This window comes from Myotis lucifugus, unplaced genomic scaffold (assembly GCF_000147115.1).
Source record: "Myotis lucifugus unplaced genomic scaffold, Myoluc2.0 scaffold_741, whole genome shotgun sequence".
Lineage (NCBI taxonomy): Eukaryota > Metazoa > Chordata > Mammalia > Chiroptera > Vespertilionidae > Myotis > Myotis lucifugus.
Genome location: NW_005871789.1, coordinates 44,426 through 72,263, shown reverse-complemented (window position 1 = coordinate 72,263; position 27,838 = coordinate 44,426). Strand labels below are relative to the sequence as shown.

The following is a 27,838-nucleotide window of genomic DNA, read 5'->3' as shown; positions in this document are numbered from 1 at the left end:
AGAAGGAATTAATTAACAGGAGTATCCAGTGCCGCAAAGCATGCTGCAAGGCCCTGGGACTGATTATAAAAAGCACTTCCTTAAATATTTTGAGCGCTTTTGGGAATCACAAACCTCCCTTGTAATTGAGAGATCCTTAACTACACCCCAAGTCCTGGCTGGTGGCCAGAGGGCGCAGAGCTGAGTGAGGCGGCGTGCGGACACCCCGTCCTCAGCACCTCAGGGAGAACTCTTTCCCACCCGGGAGAGGTGGCCACCCGGGTTCAGAAACGGCACAGGTCCCAGGAAGAGGACCGACATGACTGAGCGCCTGTTGTGCTTTTCACATCCCTCCTTGCAAGACAGGTGTTACGATGATCTCCACTTTACAGATGCGGACATGGAGGCTCAGCATGGTTGTGAGTTCCCCCTGCCACGCGTCTCCTTATTGAAAGCACAAAGGATTCACACTTCGGTTTGATTCCAAAGCTTTGCTTTTCCCCGAACCCTGAAATGCCATTCCCAGCCCTCCTCTGGACTGCTCTCTACCCACAGCCCCAAACTCAGCCTGCAAGTGTTTTGACAGCTAAGCCTACTGACAGAACCCGAGCATCGGAGGTGGAGCCAGGGAAGCACGGCGCCCCGCCCCCGCTCAGGTGTCAGCCAATGGAGACGCGGAACCCAGAGTCTTCCGTCCAATCCCCGCCCTCATCCTCCGGGGCCCCTCCCCTTCCCTCCACTTTCCCTTTGGCTCCACCGAGCTTGACGGAGCGGAAAGTCCCTACAGACCGCTCCGGGTCTGCAGCCATTGGAGGAAGGTCTGTCACCGGGAGACCCAATCAGAGCGTGCGCAAGAACGCAACTCGGGCTGTGATTGGTCAGCGCGGCGGTTGCGTCCTCCGCCCCCGCTCTCTCCCGCCCCCTCCAGTGCTTCGGAGGCGGGGCAGGTGGGGGCGGGCCCAGGTAGCAGGTTCGGCTGCGCGGGGGCCGGGCGTCGGAGGTAAATACTGGGGCGGTGGGTGCTGGGCTTCGGGGCCGGTCCGGGAAGCGGACGAACGAGGCCGGGGAAGGGACTCCGCCCGGCTGTTCGAGGTGAGTGAGCGAGGGGGCGGGTGAACCGGCGAGCGGTGGGCAGCCGGGGCCTCTCGGGCGCCCCTCCCCGGCCCCTGGACGCCTCCGGCCGTGGCCGTGACCATCGGGCCCTCGGCGCCGGCCCGTTAGCTGCCCCGGCCCCGAGCCGGTCCGGCCCGCGGGACACCGAGCCCGCTGACGTCAGCCCGGCTTCCCCTCGCCCGGGGCTTCCCCACCCCCCGGGCCCTCCCGAGAGGGCTCCCGAGTGGTGGTGGGCGCCTGGCCGCCCCGCCGGGACCCCCGGGGAAGACAGGACTTGGAGTGGGAGCCGCGCAGGAACCCCTTTCCCCCTTGGACCCCGTGTTTACAAATGGGGAAACCGAGGCACGGGCCGCCGGCCGGCTCCTGACCGCCCCGGCTGGCCTCGGGAGCCCCCCGGCTGTGCCATCTCCCCTCGGCGGGGTGGCGCATCTCCAATCCGTCGGTCCCTGGGTGTCGGGGTGTCTGTGGCTTCCGTCCAGGAAGAGCGGCCGGGGTTCGGGCCTCGCTGATGGCGTGTTCTGCTTTTCCTTTCAGTTTCCCGTTCCCACAGAGAGGATGGTCTCTGCCCAGCCCCGGGTCCTTCGGCTGACAGGTGCGCTCCGTTGAATGAAACAAGGTACACTTTCCTTTTCCTTCCTGTTTACTATCGTTTTTTTAACCATCTGCTGAGCTGGGTCCCCAGCTGGGTCAGCTGCCCGGTTATTCACGTCCTTGGCATCTTTTCTGTCCCACCCCGTGGCCCTGGCGTGTTTTAGAGCGGTTGCCACCTTCCAGCCACCAAGCCTGGCAGCCTCCGGGTCCCCATCATCCCTTTCTCTCCCCCCCCCCCCCAGGGGACCTAGCTGAGGCACATCCCCCCACCTTGCTGTCCAGTTCTGGCTAATGGGGATCTGCATACGGTTGTCCCTTTTGCAGCTCTCGGCTCCCGGAGAAAACCCCAGGCCTGGAGAGAGGGTGGGTGTTCATTCACGTTTTGGTTTTTCCGTCCGCCCCCTCATGTCCCAAGTAGTCTGAATGGCCCTAAGAATGCAGCTGCCAAATTCCCACTGGGTAGTGGGTGGATTGGAACTAGAATATTAGTACTGGGACAAAATGGTTGGCTGGAAATCCTTGCGGAAGTCCAGGTACTGTGAACGTCGACTACACCCAGAACGTTCTCTGACATTCGGCGACAGATTTTTACGGAGTTCTGGCGAGAAGGAGCCTCCTCCGGGCGGTGACGCTTGTGAAGAGCCGTGAAGACCAGGGCCCTGGTCGTAGACACCATCAGACGCTCAGCAGCAGCGGTCGCGTATGGCCGCGCCCTGCCTAGGTTGTGATTTCATTTGATTTGAGGAAGTCTTCCGTGCAAGACGAGAGAAAGGAGTAATTATCTTACTCATCAAACTGTTAATGTTTTGTTCCCGACTGTCAAACCACGGTTTTCAGTCTGTCGAGGTCTTTTCAATAGTTACACGGAATCCATAGGCACCAATCACGACGTGAGAATCTAGGAAGCCAGTTTCAAATGAGCCCCAAACAAGTGGTTTTCATAATTGTGAAATAGTCCTTTTTTTTTTTTTAAATATAACTAACAACGAGGAGGTGTAAACATTGGCCATGACTTCATTATGAATTAGAGCTATTTTCCAGAGAATTAGGTAAAAATCATTAAAATACTCCCAGCTCCAGAATCTTTTTCTTTCTTTCTTTTTAACCTGGAACAATAGTAAAAGGAGGGAATGGAATTTTGGTTTTCACTGTTATCATTTTGCACGCCCTCAATGCCTGCCATATTGTCAGGCGCAGGCGTGGGTTAGGGGATCAGAAATATAAACGTGAAGGACCTGGGGAATTCACAGTCTGGAAGTTCACTCTAACGCAAGGGCCACATGCCTCGTTTATTTGGCCCGAGTTAGACTTTGAGTTTGACATGCTTGCTCTAGTGAGACTGCAGGAGTCCTTGTAGTGAGACTGCAGGAGTCCTTGCTTTTCTGCCATGAATTTACAGGTGCAGGAGCCAGGTTTTTGTGTTTTTTTTTTAAACTTATAAATCCCATTTGTTTTAGGGACTGAATACTTGCCTGCTTGGGTCACAAGTTAATCCATGAGGAAGAGTAAAGCTGACTGTCTCTTTTCTCATCATCAAATCTATTTCAGTTCTTTAGCTGTTTGGGAATATAACAGCTTGTTGTTTTAATGAGAGATATTATTTCTTAACATGGTAATTATTCTAGCTACCCAGAAGCCTTTGGAAAACATCCCCTGGTCTTTTCTGTCTTTGGTCTTCACCCTGACCTCCTTCCCTCGGCCTTGTACGTTAGGGGCAGTATCTCAGCGTGGCCATTTTTATTCTGGCTTAGAGAGCCTCCTGTGGTTTTAGAGCACCTCCCGATGGCTCAGGAGATGCAAACTGGTCTTGAATGAGATCTGCCTTTGTTTTCTTTAGTGAAGTTCTCTGAACAATTATAACCCGATAACCTGAGAATCAAAGTGGCGCAGTATGTTCTGGAGAGTTAACCACTATCAGATTTTTTTGTTGCTAAGGCTGTTCAGTTGTACTAGGATTATCTTTAGAACAAGGTACTTCTGACCTGTAATATTTGTGTATAAAACTTCCTGATCACCTTTTTATTGCATTGACAGGAGACTGGTAAATATTTGCGTCTCCCAGCCCTCATCTCAGTTTAATGACTTTGTTTTAATATAATTAAATTCTCCTTTACTCAGGACTCAGACTGTCAGCAAGCTCAGATAACCAGGTATAGTTTCCAATCTTTGTGACCTTGAACTGTTTCTCGTCTCGAATGTTGTCAAAAGCAAGGCCTTCTGTTCAATATGGTTTTGAGCTTAAGTACATTTTGTATTCCAGTTCTTTGGTGACTTCATTTAGTACCTACAGTAATTATCAGGCTGTTCGCAATCCCTCCGTTCTTCAGCCTGAAATCAGTGCGATGGTATTTAGATGAGCCAGTTGTGGCATATTAACCCTCAAAGTGAAGTGTCCTATTAGAGGCAGTTAAGCAATGAGACCTGAAGGGCAGTAAGAGAACGCAAGTGAAGGCGGCCATCCTAGCTTACAAAGTCTGTATTCTTCAGGGTCCAACACTGGGCTGAGCGCCTAAAAATACTAAACAAACGGACAGACCCCCTTCAGTGATAAAGAACTCATTGACAATATGATGTAAACCTTTCCCACATCATCTCGAGTCAGTTTTTCCTGCTGGGGTGTCTTAAGATTTGATTGCTGTTCTACATACACCAGTGAAAGGAGAATGTTGGCATTATATTCTTTCTGAAGAGACAGAAAGTCTCTTTATTGACAGATTTCTGCACTAATGCCGTTATATTGAGCTGTTCAAGATCACGAAGTGCATCAGCATGTATAACTCTAGACTACAGCTAAAGTTCCCCATTCAACTCTCTCTGATGATCAGTTGCAATGAAGAGAATCAATTTTTAATATGATAGTTCCTAACCTATTCTTTCTTAATGTATTCTCTCTGAAAGAAGAAAGACCACATGCTTTGTGGTTTTGGAGGATGCTTCTTAAATATTTTATAACTTTTGCTTTGGCTGCTCTAATCTTCTAAAATATTTTATAACTTTTGCTTTGGCTGCTCTAATCTTCTAACATGGCCCATCCTGTTATGGAGGCACTGCCCCTTCTGGAGTTTGCTGTGAAACATGGTTCGTGGTAACTCTTGTTAAATTGTCCTCAACCTTTTTAAACCAAAGCATTATGTCCAGTTTTACCAGGGACTGTATCTTAAATGATTTGTAGAAAACACTTTACAATAAAATTCACTTAAAATATAGTATCCTAATGCAGTCACATAGTAAGTCAGTTCAGTCTTAGTAATAGTTCATTGACACTGATGGTTTTATTTTAAATTGGGACATGAATTGTTAAGCTAGGGAACCAATAGAGTAGGTGCTGTTGGCATAGAGTAATTATTAAGACTCAAGAAGTCCTTAATTTTACTATTTGAAGGTATAATTTTAGAAATTAAAAAATTTCTTTTCAAAATAGAATTGCCGTACTTAAATTTTTTTGGGGGGGGTGTGCCAAAATATTTGGGTCCCTGTTACAGAGAACAGAAGTGCTCCCATTACAGAGGTTGCTGTTTGACCATCTCAGCCCCTGGGAGCCACCCAGTGCCCATGCAGATTCATATCCCATCACCTGGCTTCCGAGAAGTGACTGGAAGCAGCAAGGCCATGGAAGGAGGCCTGTGCACGCTGCAGGAGGCCACGGGAGATGGCTGAGGGCAAGGGACAACGGCTGTCTGTCCGTCTGTAGAAGCAGACACAGGGCTCACGCGCACGGTCTGAATAAGGCCTTCTCACGAAGCAGCAGACACCTCTGCCCTTTGAGAGTCTCAGATAACCCTTTATGCTCATCTGGGTAATCCGATGCGCAAGGAAAAGAGTGCTATTTCCTTGTTGAATGAAGGCTTTGGGTGGCTGTTGGGGTTGCCCCTAGGGGTTTTGTTTATTTGGTGCCAAGGTCCGGTGTCCACGTGTCTTACATAAGTGGCAGATATAAATGGATTCTGTTCCTGCTGAAGTAGACAGTGCCCTCAAGTGGAGTGAAGACAAATACATGATAAAAAAAGGAAAGGAAAAGGGAGAGAAGCAGCTGATGCTCCCCTGCCCGGCCAGCCCTCACCTTGTTGCGCGGACAGCTCAGTGCTGTTGGTGAGGGTGCAGGCTCCCTGCCTCGTCTGGCTTGCAGAGGCACGGGCTTTTGAATACTTCTCGTTATAGAGGCCTCGTTACCCTACAGCGCATCCTAAAAGAGATGCTGTCCTGTGCATAGATCTGCCAGATCCCTTAATCACGAAGTGATGAAACTTAAAATCCGGTTCTTTAGTTATAGGAGGGTGTGCGTTTTAATTCCAAGAACAAAATGGTGAATATGATAGTGCTATCAGCTGCCACTGTTACCTGGGACAATGGAAATGGATACCTGTCAGAGGGGAGGGAATAAATACTGTATGTAGACACCACAGAGCCCCATTCATGTGACAGGGAATAGATAGGAACTATTGTTGGCAGTAAGATAATTAATTAAAATGACGGATTAAAGTCCTAATTTGAATGAATGAAATTGTATAGTTTTTGATCATCAATTAGAGTTGAGTAGGCTATTTTAATTTCAAAAGAATAGTATACTTGAAACATTTAAAATGAAAATTGGAAACTGAAAATCATCTTTTGTGTATTCCTTTCTAGTATACATAGTTAGGTATAAAAACATTTATATTTGCTACTATACGGCTATATTTCCTTGGTATGTAGTCCAAGTTTTGATGTCTGCAGAACTGATTTTTTTCAGATATCTTGAATATAATCAGAGTTACTGTATCTGATGATTTTGATTGTGAGAAATTAAATGATAGCTATGATTAATATGATCAACATTTGCCTAGCTAATGTACAAGATAAGGAAATGAAACAGTCAGAGATAAAATGTTCCGTTATCAAAATATGGCACATAGATAAATGAATTGCGGCTCAGGATGCAATTTTATGATACTTGATTGAGAAAAGATGTTGAACATAATAGTTATGATGGATAACTTTTTACATGAACTAGGTATACATACAGAAATAATAGTTTATTTGATTTATGTTATTTTTGTCCAAATACAGCAGCTATCCATTTACGTTAGGCAGTTTCTATTAAAAGTGCTACTTTTTTAAGTTTAGAAATGTAAGGATATGCATATAGGGTCATCTTTTACTTAGAATTTGATTTTACAAACATCAGCGCCTTGAAAACAAACATTATTATATTGTCTTTGAAGATACCTTACAATCGGATCTCTTTAGTGAAATAGGTAAAGTGACAGTACGTACAAATAATATGTCTTTCAACCTTTTTAGGTATTTTGGGAGGAATTTTATTTGTGTGTGTTTTCCTGGTTGCGTGAGGTTTTAAAGCCCGTAACCTCAATCCCGGCGCATGCAGAGTGAACGGCTCCTTCTTCTCCTCCTCCAGGCATTGTGTCTTCCTGTCGGTTTGCAGCATGGACACCACGTTGCTCACGCCATGCTTGCGGGCGGCCAGTGAATTTATGTCTTGCGGTTTCGCCACAAGCATCGCAGTTCCCCTTTTCTTGAGTTAATATTTTGGCGTTAATGTCACCATGAGTTCAGGCTTATGGAGCCAAGAAAAAGTCCCTTCGCCCTACTGGGAAGAGCGCATTTTCTACCTGCTCCTCCAGGAATACAGCGTGACCGACAAGCAAACCCAGAAGGTCCTCAAAGTCCCCAAGGGGGCGATCGGGCAGTACGTCCAAGACCGCGCCGTGGGCCACTCCCGGGCCCCTGCGGCCAAAGGCAAGAAGAATCAGATCGGCTTGAAAATCCTCGAGCAGCCGCACGCAGTGCTCTTCGTGGACGAAAAGGATGTGCTGGAGATCAATGAGAAGTACACGGAGCTGCTCCTGGCCATCACCAATTGGGAGGAGCGGCTCAGCCTGCTGGACAACAAAACCAGGCTGAGCAAGGGCCTCCTCGTCGACGTGGGCAGCCACGTGAAGGTGCAGCTGAGGCCCGGGGAGGAAAAGTTCCCCGGAGTCGTGCGCTTCCGGGGCCCCCTGCTAGCGGAGAGGACCGTGTCCGGAATATTCTTCGGGGTAGAGTTACTGGTGAGTGTGAGAGACCATGTTCGTGGGCCGTGTGTGTGTCTATATGCATGCATGCATTTCCCCCCTTTAAATACCAAATGTCTGCCCAGGAATTTTCCAGAATTTTTACCGTTTATAATCCTGAGAATTTACTTCCTGGTGATAAATTGAGATGATGCCACGACTGATGTGTTGGAAGCTTTAAAAACTTCCTCCTGCAGTAGGAAATGCAAACAGATCATGCAATTGTTGAAGACTTGCATATCTCAGAATTAAAAAAAAGTTAGTATTGATTTCAGAGAGGAAGGGAGAGGGAGAGAGAGAGAAACATCATTGATGAGAGAGAATCATGAATCGGCTGCCTCCTGGGGATGGAGCCTGTAACCCTGGGCATGTGTCCTGACCAGGGAATTGAACCGTGACCTCCTGGTTCATGGGTTGACGTTCAACCACTGAGCTATACCAGCGAGGCAGAAATTTTAATATTGTCTGTGTTGAAAAGGAACTCTACTGATTGTACACTAATTAATCACATCAGAAAATGGTTAGTTATCTTGTGACATTATCATCTGTAGCTGTCTCAGCTTTTCTTACTGTGTGTTAGTAAGTGATGGAATTTGGAGAAAAGATTTTTTTCTGAATACATTGTGGCAACGTCCACTTGCTGATCGTTGTTCCTGTTAGTTATGTGCAAGTCATCTTGGAACTTCTTTCTACTGAAAAGAGAACCGAGAACTCGTGATAGGTTTTCAAAATGAATATTAATTCTTGAGAACTTAAATGTCGGTACCTTTTTGACAGTCTTGCAAATAGAATTTCAGGCCTTGTTTCTTCTTGATTTAATGGTCTAAAGCCGTGCGGGTAAAACAGTGGGAGATCTGAATCCCAGCTATGCCGGTCACTAGCTGGGTTACCAGGTTACTGACCAAGCTACCTCTCTAAGTCGGCTTCCTCGCCTATCAAATAGCACCCGACTTACGGGGTTTTAGTGATACATCAATTCAGGACGTAGCATGCAGCTGGCACATAGTATGTGCTCAGTAAATGGAGCTCGCGTTACCGTTATTTTAAAGTCAAATTTTCTTTCTATGACAATATTATTGTTCAAATGACAATGTAGAATTCAATCCTGCTCTCTCATAGTAGAATTACAATTTGAAATGAAGTAATTTTATTTCAGCGTCAGATACCGCTTCTTCCTTATTTTCTTAAAAACACCCTAAATCCAGTAGCAACTGCTAATCATTCTATTCCTTGTATGTGTCATTTAGAAATTTTTTCAGTGATTTCCCGGAACTCCCCAGAGTGGATATTTTTTTCTTATGGGTTGCCTTTGTCTATCTGTTTGTCTGTCTGTCTATCGATCGATCTATCTTTTTTCCTTTAAAAAAACAACCACAAAAAACTAGGAAGAAGGTCGCGGCCAAGGCTTCACGGACGGGGTGTACCAAGGGAAGCAGCTCTTCCAGTGTGATGAAGACTGCGGCGTGTTTGTTGCGTTGGACAAGCTAGAAATCATAGACGAGGATGACAACGGATTGGAAAGTGACTACGCAGGTCCCGGGGACGCCGCGCAGGTGGAACTCCCCCCTCTGGAAATAAACTCGAGGGTTTCTCTGAAAATCGGAGAAGGCTTAGAGTCTGGCACTGTTATCTTCTGTGGCACTTTGCCGGGGAAAGAAAACCTAGGCTATTTCGTTGGTGTGGACATGGTAAGAAGCTTTCAGATTACATTATCTCCCCGGATGTAGCCGTTAGTTCTGTGGCCCATGTAGGTGCCGATGAGATGCTTTGAATACCAGGTTTCAAATGGACTAATTTGGAGTAATGCAAAGAGCAGGTTCTAATTGAGCGTTGGGACAGGAGACTAGATAGAGAATTGCATGTCCTCTTTTTATCAGTTTGAATAAACTAAAATGACATTTCCCGTCTTTAAATTTGCGGTACGATAGCTGACCAGTAGACAGAAAAACACACCAAAATATATTACATAATACCTTATTTTTCTTTATTTTGAAAAGGTGGTTTTTTTTGGCCGGGGGCGGTCTATTTCTCTTTCTTTAATATTTTGCAAAATTGTATTGGCTGACCTGATTTTAAAGAGTACTGTAAAAATCACCCATGGAAAATACCTGGCTAGAGGAATAGCTCTTGCTCTAGAGGAAGAGACAATTAGAGTATTTTCTGACGATATAACTCACTCAAAAAAAAAAATTAAACAAAATTTTTTATCGTGACAAAATACACATGACATACCATTTACCGTCGTAACCATTTTCATGTGTCCAGGTCAGTGGCAGTAAGTACATCCACATTGTTGTGCATACATCGCCCCATCCATCTCCAGAACTTTCTCGTCATCCCAAACTGGAACTCCATCCCCCTTAAACACGAACGCCCCACACTCACTCCTCAGCCGGCGTTCCCTTGGTAACCTCTCTTCTACTTCCTGTCTCTGGGAATTTGCCCATTCTAGGTGCCTCATAGAGGTGCGTCACACAGTGTTGTTTTTTGTTTGTCTTGCTCATTGTTCATGTCCCCTACACCGCTATTTGTTAGTAATGGCACATTCCACTTCAGTGAGTTGAATGAGACCCGTGGGATTTAGAGGAGGAGGAGAAAAGGCTGAGAACCTTTGTGTCACAGATTGAAAATATGGACATGAATTTGTTAGATATAAAGGAAGAAATTCATACGGAGTTATGACACACTAGCATGAGGTAGGAGCGGATGTGAGAAACAGACTCTGTACTCACGGTGTCTGCAGCGATTACTCCTCTCTATTCAGGTGTGTTTGTGGGTGGGGTATGAATGTTTGGGCCTCAGTTTCTCTTACCCTGTGCTGGGAAATTCTAGGAAATTCCCCTCCATAGCCCTTAGTTAGACAAACATGACTGTGCTGTTTAGACCAACATTTAGTGGATGTTTAACATGAACAAAGTTGGAGCCAGAGTCAAACCCGTGGGTCCCTCAGGAGAGCTAGCAGTTAAGCACGCCTTCACACCATTCTTCTTTTTTAAAAAAATACGTTTTTATTGATTTTAGAGAGAGAGGAAGGGAGAGGGATGGAGAGATAGAAACATCAATGATGAGAAAGACTCATTGATCACCTGCCTCTTGCACGCCCCCTACTGGGGATCGAGCCTGCAACCCCTGCATGTGCCCTGACTGGGAATCAACCCGGTGACCTCTTGGTTCCTGGTCCACACTCAACCACTGAGCCACATCAGCCGGGCCAAACCATTATTCTTTACATACTCAGTATTAATTTAGAGGAAAGACGGTGAGCTGGGTGAAGGGAGGTTGGAGAAGGAGGACAGCTGGTCAGTGGGTTAGTCTCCCTTTGCTTCAGGTCATTGGGGCCTCAAACTTGGCAAAAGCCGGGGAGGCCTTGCCCTCCTTAGCTGGCAGTCTGGGCCTCGCCTGGCTCACTGGGGCAGGCTGCCTAGCGGTTAGACCAGCCGTGGGCAAACTACGGCCCTCGGGCCGAATCCGGCCCGTGGGCCGTAGTTTGCCCACGGCTGTTCTAACCCCTCTCGGGCATTCCTGGGAAGGCGTGTCCTGGCATCGCACCCTCTTCAGTTCCTCCTGTTCCGGTGACATTTACCGTTTTGCACACACGGGTGCTCAGCGTAGTTCTCTGGCCCAAAGAAACAGTGAACCGTGACAGCGTGAGAGGGTTGGGGAATCTTCTATGGAACACGCAGGCTTTGATCTTGAAGTTGATTCTGTCACTTCACTTCCAGGATAACCCCATCGGCAACTGGGACGGCAGGTTTGACGGCGTGCCGCTCTGCAGCTTTGCCAGCGTGGAGAGCACGCTCCTCCTGCACATCAACGACATCATCCCAGGTCTGTGCCTTCCGTTTCGTGGAGGGAGTGGGTGGCGCTGGGAGGATGTGCTTTGTTATGAGGATGCAGACACAAGCTTCGAGGTGCACTGTCGGAGCTTTTATAACATTGGGAATTGCTCTTCAATAGACTGTGCTTTCTTACCCCCACATGGAAACAAGATGGACAGCGTTTTCTCTCTGAGGATCTGTGAGCGCGGTGCCATTCACTGTTCCTCAGCTGTCCGTTCTACGTGTGTGTGTGTGTTTTTGAGGTGGGGGTTGTTTCTGATACCAGAGGAGTCAGAAATGTGATAAAGTGCTACCTGCTTAAGGGAGAGCCTGGTTGAAACTAGAAACATAAGCAGAAGTCGGTCACTTAATCCAGTCTGATGGGCAGGGGCGAGGCGAGAGGCCCGGGGGGCCCTGTCGGTTCGAGACGCTGTGATTGATCAGGCTTCCTGCCCCTGCAGTCGGCAACGGCTCACTCAGCTTCACGTCTTTAAAAAATCCCAACAATCCTTTATTTCACCTCGAACAAGTCGAAGCTGATGGCCGCTGTCAGCTGTTGGGTACATCCCTCCTGGCGGCTGCCCCGCAGCACCGTCCGCTGCTCCTGGTAGATCTCCAGGCATCGCCAGCCAGTCGGTCAGATGCTCACTGTACACGAACAGGCGGCTGGGCGGGAGACTTACTGAGCGTTATGCATCGGGGTACAATGCCAGGAGGCTGCGGGCAGCAGCCACAAGTGCATGAACCCCCGAATTAGATGCCTTAGACTCTTGCATTCTTGACAGACTTACAAGGTAGGTCTGAATTATCCCCATTTTGCTGATAAAAAACACGGGGGCTTAGATCGGGCCCGAGGGGACCACGATTGACTGGGGTCAAGTCCAGACCGGTCAGATCCGAAAGCTCTGTTCAAGTGGCCTCCTCACCCTATCCTGTGTGTACACGTGGGCTGGAGACCAGCCTGGAAAAATATACTTCGCAGCCTCGCTCGTGTGCTCGAGATACTGTTTCCATGGAGATGTATTTTGTCTCTAATTCTATGGAAGCTAAATTTTACTGGAACAAGGATGACAAGTGAACAAGGCGGTTTGTTTGCTCTCAGTGTTTTTCCATCTCTGCTAATTTTGACACAGAACACTGCGAGTCCCCCCTGGTCATCTCAGGCCTCGGTTTCTTCTGTAAACACGGAGGGGCCGATACTGGATGGTCCTGAGAGTCCTTCTGCCTGCACGGTCTGGCCTCCCTTTCCTGTTGGCTGACAATGTGAAATGCTTGTTGGGCGGCGTTAGGAAGCGCTTTCTACGTTGGACTGTAGCTTTACGGCGAGAGCACATTGACTTAGTTGGAGGCGTTGAAATGACAGCTAAATCTCCCTTTAACTTCGTAAAGTCTGACATACTGTGACCTTGATTTCTTTGAAATCAGTTCTTTCCTGTAAATGGGCTTTCTAGCGATTTCTCTGCTTCTCTTTGGAACCTGGGTTGCATTCACAGGCGAGCATACAGGTGGTCAGATTGACCTTTTTAAGCCTGTTTATGGAAAGAACATAATTGGTTATCTGATAAATTGCAGTACTTTTTAATGGTGCGATACATGCTTATGTTCAGAAGGCAGTTTTGTAAAAGGCCATTCGTTCCTTCAAACACAGTCAGCCCGCACTCAGGCTTCTGGTGGGGGTTGAGGTCTAGTACGAAGCAGGACATGAAGGCTGCCCACACGGAGCTCTCATTCCCCGAGTGCGGACGGACGGGACGCAGTAAAACACAGGGCCAGGTGGATGTGCGCGGTGGGGAGTGGGGAGCGAGGTGAGGGGAAGGCAGTGCCGGGCCTGGGTGGAGGGGCGGAAGGCGAGCACATTTTCTAGAAGTTGGAGCATTTAGCTGAGTTGTACTTGGGGTGTTTTATCGGATGGAAATTCCGCTTCAGAATACAGCATCGATTCCGATACTTTTGATGGCCTTTAATCATTTGTAAAACTATTGTGCAAATACTGCTTCTTTGTTGGGAAGAGACTTTTGCTGCTATGTCATTATTTGCCAGTTGTTTTTCTTCTGTGAGGATTTGCTTTGACCGTTAAAGATCGTGTTTTCCGTTTCAGATAGCGTGACCGAGGAGAGGAGGCCTCCCAAGCTGGCCTTTGCGTCAAGAGGCACTGGGGACAAAGGTTCCTCCAGTCACAACAAACCAAAGGTGACAGGTATGGCTGACCAGAGCGCAGTGCTCAGCTGTAACTGGGCGGCCACCTGCCCGTGGCCTTGAGAAGAGGCTCAGGTGTCCGCCTGCCAGGCGGGGAGACTTGCTCCTTTCAGCCGTTTCAGTCGTTTCCTGACATTTTTTATGGATGGTGTGGACCAAGCCAAGGGTCCCAACCCGTTTTGGTTGGAGAAGCGTTCCCGGCGAGGACCTGTGTCTTGCTGGTCCGTATCCGCTGGCTTCTGGAACTCCCTGCTCGCGACATTTGTACCTTGTTTAGAGGTGCAGCTGTACAAACGAATCATTCAGGGCGGGCAAACATAGTTTTGTAGTTGTGAGCGCGTGAAACACAGTTTATTCTTCTTCTGTTATTGTTGATTAATGATGGCATTATTTGTCACCTGAACAACGGTGACCTGAGTTTGCCCTCCCTGCGTGTGGCTAAGATGTTACCTGGGACAAGTACACCAGAGGCTGACTGTGTGGCTCTCACTAACTAGATGTGCACAAATGAGATTCCCAACTGCTAGCAAACAGTTTGTCCCTCTTCCAGAAGCTCCCCCGAAATAGATGCGGAGTTCTTAGCTCTTTCTGTCAGCTGCCACGTATTTCATAGATGTATGGATGGTAGTTATATAAGCTGCAGAGCTCATTTAAAAAGCTGTAAGAACTTTTGCTAACTCGGAAGTGGGTTAGGGGAAGACTATTTTCTCCGCGGTCGCCTAGTGAACAAAACTATTTTGGCTCATTTGAAAGGAAATTATGCTGGAGAAATATTTTATCTGACATTGGACCCTGGGACACTTAGAATGAAACAGACTGTAGAGGTGATAGTATTCTTTGTGCTAACCTTTAGGTCTAGATAGGGTGGCTCAAACACGCGGCCCTCACTTCATAAATAGCCTAAGTATTCTCGTAAGACGCGTGTTGCTTATGTCGCAGCAGACCTGGTTGTAGGCAGAAAGCAGGAGCTGGCTGCTGTGAGTGGAGGGAAAGCCAGGTTTTGTCTGGTTGCTGGCAGCTGCAGCAGCCCTCTCGGTGCTGGGGCGGGTCCCGTCTTAAATGTCTGAGGCCTGGCAACACCGACCCTTTCTCACGGTGAGTGAATCGACGATGTAGGAAATAGCGCAGCTTCACTCTCCCCAGAACCAAAGACATTCAGCCAGGAATCCGATGCCCAACGGTTCCAAAATACTTAAACCTTGAATTTTTAAAACTGAATTTGTTCAACGTTTGAAGGTTCCCGCCTTCTGAGAGCAACTCCTCTAAATATTAGAGGCTAAATCTGTGAGCCCACGGGTTTGTCAAATGAAATTGGGGAATGGTGATGTTGACATTTGGAAATAAGCCATAGTACATGAAATGATTAAAAAACATTTTATAAAAACATTTAAAAAAATTTATATAGTTTTCTTTAAATTTACTTGTTTCCCCTCCTGTGTTGAGTCTTGGTTGGAAGAATCTTTCAGGTTCTTCCAAAATGGTTACCAGAGTTTGAAAAGCCGCCGGCACGGATAAAGCCGGGTCCGTGGGCATCGGTGGGCTGTGTGAATAGTTAACACCATGTGTTTATTTCAGTGATGGAAACGTGTCCACACCAGATTGCCTTTGTGTTTAAAAGGAGCTTTTCTTGTTCCGTAGGCTCTACCTCAGACCCTGGAAGTAGAAACCGATCGGAATTATTTTATACCTTAAATGGGTCTTCTGTGGACTCACAGCTGCCACCCAAGTCAAAAAACACGTGGTACATCGATGAAGGTAACCCCCAGCCTTAACTCAGAGAGAGGAATGGTGTCGTCACCCATAGCTGCAGTTTTGGGAAATTGAATGAGTAATATTGCCGAACTGAAATATTGTCCACAGCTTGAACTGCACGGCTGAGGTTGATAAATCTTTTAGAAAATGTATTAGCAGCTGTTCTCTGGCCCAGCTGACCTGCGGGGAGAAGGTCTCTAGAATCAGTGAATCATTTAAAGACCTCTCCGTCGGGGTCTTTGTCTCTTTAACACACGCCCTTTGAAAACCCTTCCTTCCCTTGGTTCTGGGCCATCGTTCCTCCTTTTCTTCTTCGTCTGTTCAGCACGTGTGTTTGGGTGCTTACTATGTGCCAGGCCTTCTAGGCACCGGGTTACATGTGAGAATAGGCTTGGTCCTCGCCCTGGCTGTGTTTACGATCAGGTTGTTAAAGTAGATCAGGGTGTCAGCGATCAGACACAGGTAGACTTGCAGCGGTGGGGACGGGGGAGGTGCGTGGCCGTGAGTGCAGTGAGGCCTGACTTTACTTGGGGGCTCAGGCTGTTTCCCCAGGAAGTGACAGGCGCTAGATTCACCGGAGCAGTGCGGTGGGTGAAGGGAGGGGTCAGGAAGGCCTTGCAGGTGGAGGGAACAGCATAGGGAAGCCTCGTGGGCAATGGAGCCTGGGGTTCAAGGGCGAAAGAGCCAGAGCAGCTAGAACAGAGGGGCCTAACACCTGGGAAGGCACCAGGCCCGGGGCACGTGAGGCCTGGCCCCAGTGGAAGGCCCGGGAAGCCCCGGAGGGCTTGCAGCGAGGCGTCACCCGACCAAGCTTCCCTTTGGAAAGGCTCACCCTTGCTGCAGCATGGGCAGGGTCGGAGCAGGCGTGTGTGAGCGCCGGGGCCCGGGACGGCTGCTGGGGCTCGGTCCGGGGTGGTGGGAGCGGGGACGGGGCTGCTGGGGAGGAGCTGGGAGCGGGTGGCTCTGAGCCATGTGGGAGGGAGTTGACAGGACTCCCGGAGAGGCTGGGCGTGAGAGCTGAGGAGGAGAGATGTCTGTGCCGACTCCGTGGTTTCTGTTTGCACACTTGGGTGATTGTGGAGGAAGCGAGGGGTTGCTTTTGACTATGAGGGCTGGAGGGCCTTTTAGACTCCAGGGGTGACTTGTCACACAGGCAGTTGGAGATGCAGATCTGGGGCTTAGAAGAGAGGGAAGAGCTGGAGAACGGGAGCTGTAGGCTGCCTTCATGCACGTGGTGATCAAAGTCCCAGAATAGTGTCGTAAGGAGAGAGTGGAGGGAGGGTGCGGGCGAAGGCTGAGCCTCGAGGAACTTAATGGCTGGGAGGTATCATTCTCTCCACTCTCTCCTCTGAGCCTCCAGCATCTTTAATTTAATCTTTCTCTTGTGTTTTTTTTTAAATTAGAGTTCTGTAAGTTTGCATCTATAGACTCTTAGTTCTGCATATTTTGAGCTTTATATACAAGGAATCGGACTATGTATCTGTGTAGTTTTCCCACTCAACATTAGGTCCCTAAGATTCATCCCAGTTCTAGTGCATGAGTATAATTTTTCATTGCCACATAGTATTCTTCTTCTTTTTGCTTTTTTTTTTTTTTTTTTTTTTTTTTTTACTGATTTATAGACCTTTTCTAAATTCCAATCCTTTGTCAGATACAAGGATGGAAGTAATTTCTCCTTGTTTGGGCTCGTATTTTCAGTCTTACTATGCTGCCTCTTAATGAACAAGCAGCTCTTCATTTTCACCATGTTTATCTGTTTTTTCTGTTGCTGTGTGTATACTCACGTTTAAGACCTTTCTCTCCAAACTACCGTCGTAAAGAACACTCCCCTGTGCTGTCTCCCCAAAAGTCACAGGTTTGCCGTTCACGTTGTTTCTGAGCCACTGGGAGTGACTTCGGGTGGAGCGTGGGTGGCTGGTGGTCCCGCACCACATACTAGACGCTCCTCCTTCCCCACCGGCCGCACTGCCTGCCGGCAGCTGTGCTAATCACTTCAGCGAAAGAGCTTTCGGCTTCGGTTCTCTCTTCTGTGTTTTCTCCCTCATTCATTTCTGTTTTTATTCAAAATTTCCTTTGACTACTTTTTGGTTCTTCTAGCTTCTTCAGTTGAATGCTGAGGTCATTAATATCATCTTTCTTTTTTCTAAAATAAACGATTAAGTCTGTACATTTCCTTGAAAGGCATGACTTTAGACATGTTCCACGGATGTTGGTTTTTCTCTCTGTCTTTTTTTCTTTACTTTAAACACTTACACCAGTTTTTCTTTGGTCCATTTGTTATGGAGAAGCCTCTTTCTTAAATGTCGTGGCATCTTTGGTGGTGGTTTCTAACCTCACTGTGCCACGGACAAGGAAGAGAACCTGTCCAACCCTCATCGATAGTAGGTGTTTGTGGATTGGACAGCGGGGTGGCGTTCACTGAGGTGGAAACGTGGAGGTGGGCGGAGGCTGGAGATGTGGTGAGGAGACATCGAGGCTGTGTGCGGTGACGTCCTGCCAGGGAGCGGGCGGGCAGCGGGGCCCCGTGTGCGGGCACCTGCGGGGCGGGGGGGCTGCCTACCCTCCTGCCATGCGTTCCTCTAACCGAGAATGACTCTCTGCAGTTGCCGAGGACTCTGCCAAGTCGCTTACCGAGCTGCCTCCAGAGCTGGGACAGGCGTCGCCCCCTCTGCAGCCCCCGACCATGAACTCGCTGTCCAGCGAGAACCGATTCCACTCCTTACCCTTCAGCCTGACCAAGATGCCCAATGCCAACGGCACCATCGGCCACAGCCCGCTCTCCCTGTCCGTCCAGTCGGTGATGGGCGAGCTGAACACCACGTCCGTCCCGGACAGCCCGCCCGTGGCCGCGTCCCCCGGGAGCTCCCACGGGCTGGAGGTGGGCTCGCTGGCGGAAGTCAAGGAGAACCCACCTTTCTACGGGGTGATCCGCTGGATCGGGCAGCCGCCGGGCCTCAGCGAAGTCCTCGCCGGGCTGGAGCTGGTAACGTCCTCACCTAGAAGCGCCCTCCTCTGCTAGCGGGACGGGCGGATCGCCCCTGCTCCGTGCTTTGCTGAAATGTTGTGTGTTCAGTCACTTGAGAACAGTTTTACTCCCGTGTCGCCTGACTTCCCCTGCCACCCAGTGACCTCTCGTCACCTGTTCCAAAGTGACAGCCGATCAACGGCCGGGAATGGAAATGGAGCGTGAGGTTCATGTTTAGGCTCATTGGTTAAACAGAGGACGCGAGGGAAGCAGCCCCTGATCAGCCCGTTTTCCTTCCCGGCCTCCCTCCCCAGTCAGCGCTAATGTCCGCATCACTGGCTTTAAATTAATCCCCATTTTAAGAAATCTTTTGGGGTCTTCGCCAGAAGGAGAGGTTTTCCCTTTGGAGATTAGGAGAGTGTATCGCTTGACATTTCATAATCGGGAGAGGAGAATTGAGCATGTTTAGCTTTATTTAGATGGGGTCTGTGGTATCTGCATGCTCGTTAATGCTGCTTTGTGGGGGGGAGTTGGTAAAATGAACAGCCTTCCCCCCCTTGCCCCCTCACCCCCACACACGGAGTTTTAATATTTTTGGAAAAGGTGCAGGAAGGTCAGTTAGCCGGGGAAGGTTCCACATGGATTCTGAGGGGACCACTGAGGGCTTCGTGCCGATTAAGGAGTGAATTTCTGAAATCGTTAGCTGTGGGCCGCAATGCTGCTTCGCCAGCCTTTCCCGGAGGGTCCTCAGTCCAGGTGGGGTGCGGGGTTCCGGGAAGGGTGCAGGCACACAAGCCTTAGGTCTCCGCACGCTACCCCTGCACGAGGCCGAGTGAGGCACGGGCCGTCTCTCCCCCAGGAGGACGAGTGCACGGGCTGCACGGACGGCACCTTCCGGGGCACCCGCTACTTCACCTGCGCCCTGAAGAAGGCCCTCTTCGTCAAGCTGAAGAGCTGCCGGCCCGACTCGAGGTTCGCGTCCCTGCAGCCGGTGTCCAACCAGATCGAGCGCTGCAACTCTCTAGGTACCTGCCCTCCCTGGTCTGCAGGGCTCGGGTCTGGCCTCAGCCGCGGGCAGGAGGCCCGTGGCAGATGGGTGGCGGGGGGGGGGGGGGGGCCCGGACAAAAGTTTTTTTTAAAGCCTTCATCCCGCCCCTAAAGGGGTCAGAGTTGTTTCCTGGTGTGTAAAGAAACTACAGTTATCCTAAGCGGGACATTTAATCCTACCAGACCTGAGGCCCTGAACCTAACTGTCCCCTATACCTGGGCTCCTGAGCATTAAAGAGAAAAAAACCAACATGATATAGAAAAATGTTAGTTGCATGCAAACAAGTGCTTAGAATAAGATGGAACTTGGAGACATTGTAGAAAATAGGTCTACCACTCATCTACCTTTCATCTAGCGCCAATATTCCACCTTTGTGTGGAAATTACCGAAAAGTCGGTACAGCGGTCTGGTAGGGTTAAGGAAAGGAAAAGGCAGGCAAACGCGTTTGAGACTTAGGAAGTGAAAATCGTGGGATTTCTTTTTGTCTTCCTGTGGACGACACAGTGTAGTTTTCAACAGCCCAGGAGGCAGATGTGTGCGTTTGGGGCACGACTCCCCGCTCAGCCTCGTTCCGGGGCGTCGGTGAGCGTGTGCTGTCAGCGGTGCCGCCCCCTCCGTGCCAAGTGCACGAGTCCGCGCCTGGCACGCAGGCAGCGCTCACAGCAGCGGCTCAGCGGGCTCCACGCGGGGCGGAGCGCGTCCCCGTGGCGGCGGCGGCTCCCGTGCCGCCCCCCCCCCTCCTGGGTGACCTTGGGGAGCATTCCAAGACCAGGCAGGCCGAGTAGGAAAACCCTCCTAGGAAGACATTTCTCATGCAGTTGAGATAGTACCTCGGAATTTTTGTTTTCTTTTCCAACTTGAAAAGGACACATCTTCAGACAAATAATGAAGTATTTGGGGAAAAAACCTTACGTGGCAGGTGCTTTTTCACATGAATTCCTTAGTATTCTGCAGTGATTTCTAACTGGTGGCGGCAGTGAGGCTGGGAATGCACAGTAGCATTTTTCACACGCCCAGCGAGTAACAGTAACCCCAGCCTACCCTTACCTTTGCTTTGAGTTGAGAAACAAATTTTGCCTCAAAATGCAAAAGAATATTTTAAGTGAAGACATATGCAGGGAGTCCTGTGGTCATAGTTTCAAAGAATGACTGTTTCCACCTTTATTTTCTTCTTTTCAGCCTTTGGAGGCTACTTGAGTGAAGTAGTGGAAGAAAATACCCCACCGAGAATGGAAAAAGAAGGCTTGGAGATCATGATTGGAAAGAAGAAAGGTATCCAGGGCCATTACAATTCTTGTTACTTGGACTCGACCTTGTTCTGGTAAGTTTACAATTAACCCCGGAGGATAGAGTGCCCTGGGCAGTGAGTGTGTGTGTGAGAGAGAGGGAGAGAGAGAGAGAGAGAGAGAGAGAGAGAGAGAGAGAGAGAGAAAGGGAGAGAGAGAGAGAGAGAAAGAGAGAGAAGGAGAGAGAGACACTGCTCACTGCCTTTGAGTAGAGCGACCGGGTGTCTGCACCCGAGACAGAAGGGAGGCTTGCATTTCATGATGTGCTGCCTGTACTCCTTGGGAGCTGGGCTCCTGGGATCCCGTATTCATGAAAAGAACAGATTTCTCTGTTGTTTGTTCCCCAGACGTGGCAGCTTGTTCTTCACAATCTTTTCAGTGTGTGTTTCTCGAGAAGATAATGGGTTCACAGCACGAGGACAAATCCTGTCTGTGTTTTGCAGCTTGTTTGCCTTCAGTTCCGTTCTGGACACCGTGTTGCTTAGGCCCAAAGACAAGGACGACGTGGAGTATTACAGCGAGACGCAGGAGCTCCTGCGGACGGAGATCGTCAACCCGCTGCGGATGTGAGTAGGGGACGCTTGTTGCTGCCTGAGCGCGGCGTCCTAGTTGCTGTTTCTTGGTAAAGTTATTAGTTTCCGCCTGGTTTTTATTTAATACGAAATGGGTGGAATTTATTTTCTTGATGGAGTTTTAATGATGTGTTTAGCCTTTGGTCCTTGTACTGCCTCTGCTCATTTAATTTTGAATCTGGCCCAGGTGTAGCATGCGATGGGCCCAGTGGTGGACGGCGCCGCAGGGTAGCAATGCAGGGGGCGCGGGAGAGCCGAACCGGCGGGCTCCTCTCTTCGGAAAGAGCTGATCCCAGCCCGGCAGTCACCGTGACTCTTAGTCCAAATGATACTCTGGCTTCTTAAGCCTGATTTCATTTGGGAGCAAAGGAGCAGAGGAGAGTTTTATTGGTTGGGTAGTGAGTGTTCATGCATTCTTTATCTCTGCAGCCAACATATAGTGAGCACCTAGCACTTAACATAAAAAATTTAAAAAAGATCAGCCAGTTCTGAGCGGCCTTGGGCAGCCCACGGCGGCCTCTCGCGTCTCTTCTGAAGCCGCTGGAGTAAGCGTTTGTCGTGGATGGACGGTGTGGAATGTATCCTGTGCTCAGACAGACACGAGCGAAAGTGTCACATGACGATGGCGGGTTTGAGAGCACATTTTAGATTTTCAGTCTTAGCACCACCCTTTGCCCTGCCTCCTGGTGGCTGTCTCATGCTTTAATACTAAAAGGACTCTCTCATTCTCTCTCAAAGTTACATATTTTGTTCTATAAAGTTAGCTCTGATTTCTTAAGCAAATAGCATTAACCAGTCATCATAAAATCAAAGTATTTTTTCTTGTATTAGTATGTGGTAGTTATTTTTAGGGTATAATAGTGTCTGGGATCATTCTCATTCCAGATTCTTAATTTTTCAAACTCACCCCCGTAAATCAATAAAAAGGAAAAAAAAAGCCTATAATTGTATTTTTCAAAATAATTGTCTAGCCCAGGGGTCCTCAAACTTTTTAAACAGGGGGCCAGTTCACTGTCCCTCAGACCGCTGGAGGGCCGGACTATAGTTTAAAAAAAAACTATGAACAGATTCCTATGCACACTGCACATATCTTATTTTGAAGTAAAAAAACAAAACGGGAACAAATACAATATTTGTATTTGCATGTGGCCCGCCGGCCGTAGTTTGAGGACCCCTGCTCTAGCCTATTGATTTATGACATGCTGAAGTTATATAAGGAATTTGTGATTATCAAAATATGCTATATGAATTGAATGTGTGTGCCAGTATTAATTCATATTTTTACTAACATAGATACGGATATGTGTGTGCCACAAAGATTATGAAACTGAGGAAAATACTTGAAAAAGTTGGGGCTGCGTCAGGATTTACCTCTGAAGAGAAAGGTGACTGACTTCCTCCCAGGACCCGCCCTGAGATGACCTGGCGCCTGCCACGTGACGGCCCGTGCGGAGCACGGGGGAGGTTTTAAACAGACACGTCCATGCGGTGTACAATTTTCTCCCCTTTTACTTTTAATTTTTATTATTTTTCAGAGAGGAAGGGAGAGGAGAGGGAGATAGAAACACCAATGATGAGAGAGAATCGTTGATCGGCTGCCTCCTGTACGCCCCACACTGGGGATCAAGCCCGCAACCCAGCATGTGCCCTGACCAGGAATTGAACCTTGACCTCCTGGTTTGTAGGTCGACGCTCAACCACTGAGCCACACTGGCCGGGCTGCTCCCCCTTTTAAAATGCTGTCCCTCTTCTAAAGGGAGTGGCAACATGGAAGAGAGGGCTCCGTGAGCAGCGGGCGGGTTGTAGGCAGGCGGTGGGTACCCGGGCGTGTTCCCATCCAGCGGCCCCTTGGATCCCTCTCCGCAGGAGGCTGGTCGGCTCAGCCACACCGTCCCACGGAGCCTCCTGCCGCAAAGGGTGACGTTACGGTCAGAGTCAGCGTTCTGTCTGTTCATGGCTACTGGCTTTCCTCCGAGATGCAGCTCCTGACTCTGAACGTGCTCACAGCATGTTGGAATTAGCTGTAATGCTTAGAGACTTGGTAATTATTTAAGTGTCAGGAAAATACAAGGTCGTACTCCACGCTTCATTCCACTTATCTTAAACCCCTCAAAAGAAATTAAAATTATGTCATCATGTGTGAATGATTCTACCTTTTCAAATGCAATAATATCATAACAAAGTTAGAACTTAATATTTTATCATATCCTTTGTATTTTTAGTTAGGAAAACATGAGAACTGTGCTTTTAATTGAAATTAGATTGACTATGAAACTGGATTCAGCATAGGTATATGGCTGTTACAAAAAATAGAATGATTTAAAAGTTTGGCAGGGACTTATTTGATTTTTTATTTTCTCCTAGATCCCGAAGAATTCTTGAATATCTTGTTTCATCATATTTTAAGGGTGGAACCATTGTTAAAAATAAGGTAACGTCCACATTTTTATAGACGCCCTGGAAAAGAGACACCTTGTCCCCTCTGCCATCGGCTGCCGACGAGGCCCTCGGGTTACGTCACGTCGTGTGTTAGGGTCTCCATGGGCTCCGTCCCACAGGCACATTAATATCCACCATCGTCTTCTCCGCAGCACTAACGTACTAACTCAGGGACGAATAGAATAAAAACAGAATCCTGAGACCTGGAATAGTGGATGGCTGGGGAGAAAGACGTTTAATTATTTTATCTAAATTATTGCCTTTGCCCCGTTGGTCTGCTGTCGGAAGTTGCACCATCAAATGCGTAGTTTTCTGCTCTCAGACACTATTGGAACCGTTCACGTTGTGATGTGAGTATTTCACAAGGAAACTCTGTGGGGTTTTCTGTGTGTTTTCTTTCAGGTCAGCGGGTCAAAAAGTACAAGATTGTTACTTCTATCAAATTTTTATGGAAAAAAATGAGAAAGTTGGAGTTCCTACAATCCAGCAGCTGCTAGAATGGTCTTTTATCAACAGCAACCTGAAATTTGCAGAGGTCAGTGGTCGTGGCTTGTGTTTTATATGGAAGTTCTGACCGGGAGTCAAACCCTGACCTCCTGGTTCACAGGTCGACGCTCAGCCACTGAGCCACGCAGGCCGGGCTCGCAGGGAAAGTTTCCCAGCACTTGGATTCTAAAACACTTACCTTTTCCAGGCCCCGTCATGCCTGATCATCCAGATGCCTCGGTTTGGGAAGGACTTTAAGCTGTTTAAGAAGATCTTCCCTTCCCTGGAGCTGAACATCACAGACCTGCTGGAAGACAGTGAGTAGGAGCGCTGCTTGCTCTGCTGGTTCCTCAGAGAGTCCACAGGGTCCCCTCCGCTGGGAGGGGAGCGGGTGCAGGCCGTCCGCAGGCATCCGTGTCTGCGCTGCCGGGAGTGCGCGGCTAGAGTGCATTCTGAGAACATCATCAGAGACGCCAACACGTATTTTACACGCGCACAGGTTCACTGGTGCCTGAGTAAGAGTTAGAAGCATCTGTATGTGACCAAGGGGCGAGCTGTTAAATGAATTACGGTGTATCCGTCCTGTGTTAGAAGACCCGTAGTGTGAAAGCGATGATGTGACGTTAAGTAGAAGGTCATGTCGATATTTTGTACAAGAGGAGCTATACACACACACACACACACACACACACACCATTGTACACGTGCAGATAAAAAGGCTTGGAGAAAGGAGCTGTGAACACACACACACACACACACACACACAGCATTGTACATGTGCAGATATAAAGGCTTGGAGAAAGGAGCTGTGAACACACAGACACACACAGCATTGCACATGTGCAGATATAAAGGCTCGGAGAAAGGAGCTGTGAACACACAGACACACACACACACAGCATTGTACATGTGCAGATATAAAGGCTTGGAGAAAGGAGCTGTGAACACACACACACACACACACACACAGCATTGTACATGTGCAGATATAAAGGCTTGGAGAAAGCTGTGAACACAGGAGCTGTGTAGACGTGTGAGGCGGGAGGATGGAGGACGTGCAGGTGCTGTTGACAGTGGCCTCTCTCGCTAACTGAAACGGGATGCTGTCAGCTTTCCCCGTGCCGCCTGCATCGTTGAAAGTCCTTCAATAGACTCTTCAGAGTCGGGGGGAAGCGCCCTAGAACATATTAATTTAAAAAATTGTCATTTGGTCAGAGAAATTTTTTAAACTTATCCCGACTCCACGGAAATCCAATTTAAAGCTTAAGGGGGTGGGAGGGAGAGCCTGTTTTGAGCCCATGAACATTGTCCTTTTTAGAGCTTAAGTTTTTAATCTTTTTCATGAAAGAGTGCATGTTAAAGGCCCCTCCCCCGCCCCGCCCCAGCCCCCCGACAGTGCCGCATCTGCAGAGGGCTGGCCATGTACGAGTGCCGCGAGTGCTACGAGGACCCCGACATCGCGGCCGGGACCATCAAGCAGTTCTGCAAGGACTGCAACACCCAGGTGAGCCCCCCGAGGCCGCGCGCACTCCGCAGGCGGTGGGCTCGGAGGAGATCTCGCCTCATCACGAACGCCCGCAAGTTCATGGTCAGGGGCACGGTTCCTGCCCGCGTGCACCTGACAGACTCCCGTGAGGACTGGGTTGCGGGCCCGGAGGAGTCAGGGCGAGGGAGTGGAGCCCATCACCAGCATCCCTGAGCCTGGCTCGTGCTGCTCCGTGTAGGTCCACCTCCACCCCAAGAGGCAGAACCACAAGTATAACCCGGTGTCCCTGCCCAAAGACCTGCCCGACCGGGACTGGAGGCACAGCTGCGTCCCCTGCCAGAAGATGGAGCTGTTCGCCGTGCTCTGCATCGAGACCAGCCACTACGTGGCCTTCGTCAAGTACGGCCGGGACGACTCCGCCTGGCTCTTCTTCGACAGCATGGCCGACCGGGACGGTAACCACTCACTCTCAGCTCCTGTGGGGCCGAGTCCCGTCCGCGGGGACAGTGTGGGGAGGCCCCCAGGGACAGCGGGTGACAGCATGGCCGACCGGGACGGTAACCACTCACTCTGAGCTCCCGTGGGGCTGCGTCCTTGGGGACAGTGTGGGGAGGCCCCAGGGACAGCGCGTGAGGGTCTGAGGCCTGGGCTGCATTCTCGGCCCTGCTGCTAAAGGGCGATGCTGTGCTGCCCCCCAGGCAGGGGGCTCCCCGACGGAAGACCCTGAGCTGTCAGCCGAGAGGCTTCCTTCGCAGCTGTCTGTATCATCATCGCCCACTGAGCACAGAGGGCACGGGGAGGCAGGTGTGGGCCTTGCTCAGGCTGTGTCCTCTTGCCAGTTTTCTTCACTCTTGGCCCCAGAATCCCCTCAGAAATAAAACAAAATGATCACACCGTTGAGAGCAAAAGAGGCTTTAACTTGTAGGAATCAGAAGTGAAATCGGTCCAGAAACTGGCAGTTCCCCTTCCCGGGGCTGCAGGTGTGAGATGGCGCGGGCGGGCGGGCAGCAGCGGGTGGAGAACTTGACCCTGAGCCGTGCCCTTCCTGTCCACAGGTGGTCAGAACGGCTTCAACATCCCTCAGGTGACCCCGTGCCCCGAGGTCCGGGAGTACCTGAAGATGTCGCCGGAGGACCTGCATTCCCTGGACTCGCGGCGCATCCAGGGCTGCGCGCGCAGGCTGCTGTGCGACGCGTACATGTGCATGTACCAGAGCCCCACCATGAGCCTGTACAAGTAGCGGCAGGTGCAGAGCCGCCCCGCACGGCCTGCCGTGCGCCCGGGGCTCCGCCCGCGTCCCTGGCGGCAGGGGGGTCGCTGTGGGAGGACCCGTCAGAGAAGAGCTGCTCTGTGTTCCTGGAGTCTCTAATGAGAAGCGTGTGCACTCTGGCGTTTACGATCTAAATGAAGTTATTAAAGCGGAAGCTTTAAGTCCAGGGCGGTGATCACGTGATCTCTTTGGAAGCACATCATCCTACCTGTGCCCGTCTCAGACCTCTTCTCGGCCACCGAGAATGTAAATAAATGTGTCTTCTTTACGGACCAAGGATATGAAATCGCTGTCCTTTGTAGCTAACGGTTCCCGTGAGGAAGAAATGTTTGGTGTTGTTAAGAGACGGCTTTCCATCGGCTATTAAAGTTGTGTTGAGTTGACGCCTGCGTTTTCTTTCGGGCTGACCAGCCCGTCGCCTCGGTGTTCCCGTCGGCGTCCCGTCGGCGTCCCCTGCTGCTGAAGGGGTCGGAACAGTGCCACCTCCCCAGGTGGGGCAGTCCCATTTGTTCTGGGGTTGACATAAACGAGTGGTTCTGTCACAAAGCGTCCATTTTTGAAGTGACGTTCATGGGGGACTAGCGTGTACAGCCGTCGGCGCTCCTCAGCGTGGCGACTGGCTGCCGGCAGCTCTCGTCTTGAGGCTGTTCCATGGTGCGGGGCACGGGGTTATGCAAGGCCTGGAGTGACAGGTGTCACCCCGCACAGATCTGTGGCCATAGGAGATGAACTTGGCCTAAGGCGTGGCTCAGTGACACGCCCTGGAGAGATGCATGAGGTACCCAGC

General features: G+C 49.6%; 1 protein-coding gene across 8 annotated transcripts; it reads left to right on the top strand.

Annotated features, from left to right (window-relative positions):
- The first annotated feature begins 932 nt into the window (after nt 1–932).
- Nucleotides 933–27,434, top strand: CYLD (CYLD lysine 63 deubiquitinase). 8 transcript variants are annotated; one of them, XM_023746841.1, is made up of 19 exons: nt 933–1,071; nt 1,627–1,708; nt 2,268–2,457; nt 7,079–7,730; nt 9,119–9,421; nt 11,456–11,561; nt 13,650–13,748; nt 15,386–15,502; nt 18,103–18,482; nt 19,324–19,489; nt 20,692–20,833; nt 21,242–21,364; nt 22,664–22,755; nt 23,735–23,801; nt 24,212–24,344; nt 24,504–24,612; nt 25,681–25,799; nt 26,020–26,338; nt 26,837–27,434. In XM_023746841.1, the coding sequence occupies exons 4-19, from the start codon at nt 7,227–7,229 to the stop codon at nt 27,019–27,021; spliced, it is 2,964 nt and encodes a 987-aa protein (XP_023602609.1). In that variant the 5' UTR covers nt 933–1,071; nt 1,627–1,708; nt 2,268–2,457; nt 7,079–7,226; the 3' UTR covers nt 27,022–27,434. The 8 variants fall into 8 exon arrangements, with proteins under 8 accessions (XP_023602609.1, XP_006106028.1, XP_023602608.1 ...); XM_006105966.3 differs by lacking the exon at nt 2,268–2,457 and having other exon boundaries at nt 26,020–26,236; XM_023746840.1 differs by lacking the exon at nt 2,268–2,457.
- The last annotated feature ends 404 nt before the right edge of the window (nt 27,435–27,838 follow it).

Coding starts and splice junctions, on each gene's coding strand:
- CYLD (XM_023746840.1), top strand. CDS start 7,227: ATGAGTTCAGGCTTATGGAGCCAAGAAAAAGTCCCTTCGCCCTACTGG. Junction 18,483..19,323: donor TCCTCGCCGGGCTGGAGCTG/GTAACGTCCTCA, acceptor TCTCTCCCCCAG/GAGGACGAGTGCACGGGCTG. Junction 25,800..26,019: donor GCAAGGACTGCAACACCCAG/GTGAGCCCCCCG, acceptor TGCTCCGTGTAG/GTCCACCTCCACCCCAAGAG.